The sequence below is a fragment of the Cnephaeus nilssonii genome, assembly GCF_951640355.1.
Source record: "Cnephaeus nilssonii genome assembly, chromosome: 7".
NCBI classification, from domain to species: domain Eukaryota; kingdom Metazoa; phylum Chordata; class Mammalia; order Chiroptera; family Vespertilionidae; genus Cnephaeus; species Cnephaeus nilssonii.
The window spans coordinates 34,786,799-34,792,798 of NC_137078.1; the positions used below are offsets into that span (position 1 = coordinate 34,786,799).

A 6,000-nucleotide genomic window follows, 5' to 3' on the forward strand; every position below is an offset into this window, starting at 1 on the left:
GTTGACTTAGCCACCTTGATACAGTGTATCCTGCCATCTTGAGTATAAGGGGTTTCTTTGTTTTGGTTAGCGTGGGTTTCATTTGGGACAGTGTTTTGCATCAACAGCCCTAGAGTTTCCAAAACTCGGGGAGTAGAAAGACCTTTGTAATGGGCCCTGATTAAAATAAACTGACATGGCAACAAATTACATTTGGCAAATAGACATCAGAAAGCAAATATTCAGTCTTCCTGGGCAGGGAGAGTGCTGGCACTTTTCCCGAGTGTGAATAATCAGGCACATGTCAAAGTCAGGATGGGACAGACTTGCTCGGTGTCAATAGAGGAGCCCAGGCCTCCTTGCTTGAGCTGCTCTCAGGCTGAACAAAGGAAGCCCAGGTGAGCCAAAAAGGGCCACTACCCGGGGTGTTGGCTTGCCTCCTGCTTTCCTGATACAGCCTTTGTTTAAATGGGGGAAATACATACTTAAAATGTGCTTCACACACAGCCACGTCGGTCCTTCTCATTAATAACACGAGGAGGCAGCTGGGTGTGGATGCACATGTGGATTGTGAGGGGCTGAATTTTTAAAGTATATCACGAGTTGTTTGGGTCTCTGGAGGTTTTTGTTATTTTGGGTTTTTGTGGGGAGGGCGGGGGGGCTGGACATCAGAATAACTAAGAGATTTGATTTCTTTTTAGAAATAAAGCTCCCGCTGTGGGGAAAGACAGTTTGTGACAGCAAGTCACTGTCATGGAAGCAAACTTCCCGGCCTTTAAGCACATACACACAGGACGGGTAGAGGGCAGTGCTGGGGAGGGGCTGAAATACAAATTGCCAAAAAAAAAAAAAAAAAAAAAAAGAGGAGGGAATATAGTGTTTCTCTGCTTCTGCAGAATATTAGAATATTGACCTCCTAGTTCCTCTCCATCCCACCAATTCAGAAGAAAAGATAATCAGAGGAAATATAGCAAGGGCCAGATATGCGACAAAGTATGTCAGTGCCCTGAGGTTGCTGTGGAAATGCGTGTTGTCACTGCGGTTCCTAAAATGGGGGGTGGGGAGGCTGTAACCAGACCCAGGGCTGCGCCGGTTCTACCTTTTGCAGAACTGGTTTTTGGCAGAGGCTTTGGAGGGGCCCCGGGAAGGGACCGGGCTCAGCTCCTGTGTGTTCTCAGCTGATAGCTGTGTATTTTCAGCGGGACAGGAAGGAGGACAGGAAAGAGGAGGCTCGTTCATAAACAGACATTGGAGGGGGTCGGGGGAGACTGCTGACCGCTCCTTTATGAAGTGTGCACTCTGACTTTTCCAAGAAAAGGCAGTGTTTGTCATCGGAGAGCCTTGATCACTTTTCCCTACCTAGAGCCATTTCTGAGGGCTGCCCTGAGGCCAGTTGCACGGAGGAAAACACTTAACTCTCAGGCTTCTGCAGCGCTAAATGCAAACCATGTGTGTGACCCGGGTTTCCTCCCGCTCCACAGCACTGCACGTTTGGCACCGGGGTGGGCTTAGCGCAAATGCAGCGGGGCACGTAATGAAAAGTGGGATGTTTACGGTGTTAGGAGATACGCACAGTGCGCCCCACAGTGAGCCTCGGCGGGGGCGTGTTCCCTGGCAACCACAGTCCCCATGTGTGAACAGCTGAACCCCTTCCCCAAAAGGTTCTTCTGAGAGCAGGCGCCGCCTCCTCCGAGTTTAGGCTGCGTGCTTGGGGTGCATGGCTCTCTCTGCTGTGACAAGGGCGAAAGCGAGGCTTCTCCACCCACGTTGTGAATGCATTGAGGAAAAGGCCTCCACACTGCCAGTGGTCTCCTATTACAGCTTAAAGGTCTCCCCTGCCAAGCCCTACAAAGAGAGGAGATGGACAGTGTTTCTTGAATGCAGGTGCTGGTCCGTTGGGTCACGTGCTACAGGTGGTGGTGGTTTCCTCCAAGGTTGTAGGCCCTGGAATCCTGGGGATTCGTCCTGAACTACCAGGGGTGGTAACCACTGTAACTGCCTGTCAGTCACCCAGAAAACAGTTCTAGCTTTCCCACGAAGGAGACTTTAAAAACAACAAAAGACTGCCTGGCCGGTAATGCTCAGCGGTTGAGTGTTGACCCAGGAGCCAGGAGGTCGCTGGGTCAGTTCCCAGTCAGGGCACATGCTCGGGTTGCGGGCTGGATCCCCAGTGCGAGTGCGTGCAGGAGGCAGCCGATCGATGATGTTTCTCTTTCATTGATGTTTCTCTCTATCCCTCTCCATTCCTCTCTCTCTAAAAAATCAATAAAGACGTATTTTAAAAAATAAAAAACAACTTGCCGAAACCGGTTTGGCTCAGAGGATAGAGCGTCAGCCTGCGGACGGAAAGGTCCCAGGTTCGATTCCGGTCAAGGGCATGTACCTTGGTTGCGGGCACATCCCCAGTAGGGGGCGTGCAGGAGGCGGCTGATCGATGTTTCTCTCTCATCGATGTTTCTCTCTCTCTCCCTTCCTCGCTGTAAAAAAATCAATAAAATATATTTTAAAAAATAAAAATCACAAAAACAACAAAAGATCAACAAACAGAACAACCTTATGGTGGGAGGCCTTCTGGTCTGGTTGCTTCTGCCCATGATTGAGATGAACATCAGATAAAATGGCAAAAAGAGAAACGGTCGTTTGGGGGAATGAACGCCCGTAACCTGTGTCTTTCCTCGCCCCTTTTCTTTCCCAACCACAGGGGAGACTGCAGGAAGGCAGCAGGTCCCCACCTCGCCGCCGGCCTCGGAGAACAGCAGCGCGGCCCACAGCATCGGCAGCACGCAGAGCACGCCCTGCTCCAGCAGCAGCACGGCCTAGCCCAGCCGCCGGGCTCGGCCGGACTCCAGAAAGGCTTGGTTGTGGTTCCTTTGTCAAGAGAGAGTGAATTTCAATATAAACATCGCCTGTTGTATTCACCCCCCTACCCAGGGCGAATCTCAATGTGCCCCCTGGACTTCCATGTGAGAAAACGAAGGTGGTGGCCTTCCCTGCCAGCCCCTCACAGGCTTGGGGGCTTACAATGTGAAACACATGCCAGTTTTTAAAATGCTGCTTTGTCCAGGTAAGAACATCTATAATTTGGGGCCCTGAGTTCCACCCAGACTCAAGGAGCTGGTGAAAGGATGACAGCCAGGTAGAACCAGTGAGACGTGGCCAAAGATTCCTTTATAACTGAACCAAGATGTAAAGCGAAAGAGATGCTTCAAGACTTTCTAAGTGCATTCCTCCATGCGCAGTTCGCACCTTCTGGATGCACATTCTCACCTTGCTGCCGCGCCCTGGGAGGCCCTGTCTGCGCTTAATAGGTGCTGCCCTCAGGGGCCGCATCCTGACACACAGCAAGGCAACATTCCTTCCTTGTGCCCTGGGCCCAGACCAATGCTGAGCACATCCTCAGCTTCCTCCCTCTTCCCGCACCAGCACACCGACTGCAAGCGTCTTCATGCAGATTTCCTATTTCTTTATAGGCCTGGAGAAATTGAAAATGGCCCAAATCTGGGACTGCAGATGTGTTCCCCTTGATTACATTGTGTTCTGATAGATTAATTATAAATCAGGGCAAAATTTAGTTATAAAATCAAGGAGGAATTTGCTCAGTGATACTTATGCCAGTAAAAGTATATGTCATCTGCCACATTCGTTTTGTCAGTTGAAGAAGAAAAAAATGCCCCTTTAAAAAAGTCCTATACCTTTAGGGTTCAATGTATTCTTAAATATATTTGGGAGAATTAGTGTTTCCACTCAGAATGTGTCAACCTTTTGAATAGACCCTTTTGTAAAAACCAAGCTCTTGTAAGATGCAGATGCAGGGCAGAGCCTGTCACGTGAACAGTGTCACCAATTCTGCCAAGAAAGTGCTGAGACAGGGGACGGGCACACTCCTTTAGATTGCTGTAGTTCTCGTGCCTTAAATATATCCCAAACTCAAAAAGAATTTAAGGTAGAATAATGGAAGAAAGTGGAACAATATCATGCCACTTTGCAATTAAAGTAAGCTCAACTGATACCTCTATGTTAAAAAAGAAGCCAGAGGAAAAATTTCCATGCCAAATCATTTACTACTGAGGATAGCTTCATTGCAAATAAATATTATTCTTTTTCCAGATCGCCTCTCCCCTCTCCAAAACAACTCAACATTCTACAAATAGAACAGGCTAGGTTCTACCCCAAAATATTCATAAGTAAATCTCACTGCCCTTAAGCAAGGAAGTTGTGCCTGGTTCTCTGTGAATGAAACCGTCAGCAGGAAATGTTGATGATACCCAAGACCTAAGGGCAATGTCTGCAAGGCAAACAAGAAGGTTACTCAATTCTAGAGTAATATTCTGACTTATTTGAGAGGCATAGACATTCAATCAGGATGATTTTAACCAAAAAAGATGACTTGAAGGCTAAGATTTCCGGGTTGTCTATAATTTTGCATATTTCCACATACAAATGAAGATATGAGATTAGATACTTTTTTTCCTTTAGTTAACATTTCTTAACATAATGGTATCAATGTGCAGGACTAGATTATGCTACCTGTGTTTGAAAATAATGCGCTTTGCCTAACCTTCAGCAGAATGTATTGTTTTAGCATATTCTATGTATAAAAAGGTTTAAAGATGTCTTCAAAGAAGACTAGAGTCTTTAAGTCACTTATAGCTATATTTTACTACAAAAAATGTATAAAGATATATTTAAGTGTTTTAGATTTTTTAAAAAGTTACTCCATATGAAATGTTTAACTTCAGTTACTGTGAATTCTTCTGATCAGTTCTTTGCTTTTTAAAAAACCCTTTCCATTCTGTTAAAAAAGAAAATTAGCTATTAAAAAGTATTAAAAGATCCAGTTTTTAGATGGATGGGGTTAAAACTTTTTGTAATATATTTAAATGTATATTTTTGAGAGAGATGCTACATTGCCAATGATTTTATAAATAATTTAAAATTAATTTACAAATTTATAGATGCAAACCAAAAGATTTTAAAAGAAAGAGAAGAAAAGAGTCAACTTTTGTTTGTTTGGGTCTGATTGTCAGAAGTATTATTCAGGTCAAGAAATCCATGTTGATAAAACTTGATCCCATGTTAATTGGAGAGTGAATGTCAGTAAGTATTTCTGAAATGTTCCTTTAAAAATGAGCATTTAAAAAAAAAAAAAAAAAAGAGTGTTTTCTCCCTCGCCTCTTGTTACAGCATTTCCAATTGCTTCAGACTTCACAGTTTTAATACAAAATACTAGCTCAACTTTATAACACATTTTGCAAGTTTCTATAAAACTGTTGTTATATTCCAGTTACACTCTATGTGCTGCCTTTTGTTACTTCTGCAGGCTACACCCTGAATGCGCAGAAGCCATTTTGTTTGTTTTGTTTTGTTTGATGCTCAGGCTGTTGTTAAAATGCTCTAAACTCCAAGGCAGATGGTCATGTAACATCCTATAGCTTTTCACCGTGTGGGGTTTACCAGCTGTTACTCTGTATTTTAAAAGTCAGAAATGCCTTCTGTCTAAGCTGTTTCTATAGCATTTGCTAAACCACCACAACAAAAAATGGTCTTGTCCTTGTCTGTAATAAGATTGTAAACCCGTTTCCTGCGTGTGTTCTGTGGTGGGCATGATTGTGGGCCTGTGGGGGGCGCGCACTCGCATGCCAGTCTTTTTGTACTGTAACTACCTCATGGTTTGAGTGATGGTTGTACTGCTGGTTGTGCTAACAGAGCACATTTTGTTGGGTGAATCGTGTGTGTGATTTTTTTTTCCTGTTTGTTTTAGCTGGGGATTGTTCATGAAACTGACAGACGTTTTTTCTGAAAAGGACTATTATCAGTTTCCAAGTACAATGCTTCTCTCTTCTGGTTTTTCCTGAATGAGCCGGATTTTGTTGCTGTTTTTCGTCATCTATGAGGGTAAAAAGAGTACCCTTAAAATCCCTGTGGCCAGTTTGAACACCCCTGTTGTATGTAGTCTTTCCTCTGTTCAATGTGTCGGCAATTTTGTGAACATGCTTAGATGTATAGTTTTGATAACCACAG

General features: G+C 44.5%; 1 protein-coding gene across 1 annotated transcript in view; it reads left to right on the forward strand.

The window, feature by feature from the left end:
• TGFBR3 (transforming growth factor beta receptor 3) overlaps nt 1-5,178 on the forward strand; it is a 197,647-nt gene extending 192,469 nt beyond the window's left edge. Inside the window, exon 17 of the mRNA XM_079777362.1 lies at nt 2,681-5,178. Within this exon, the coding sequence (XP_079633488.1) occupies nt 2,681-2,799 (119 nt within the window). The 3' untranslated portion in view covers nt 2,800-5,178. The remainder of the gene's footprint in view (nt 1-2,680) is intronic.
• Nucleotides 5,179-6,000: the final 822 nt, after the last annotated feature.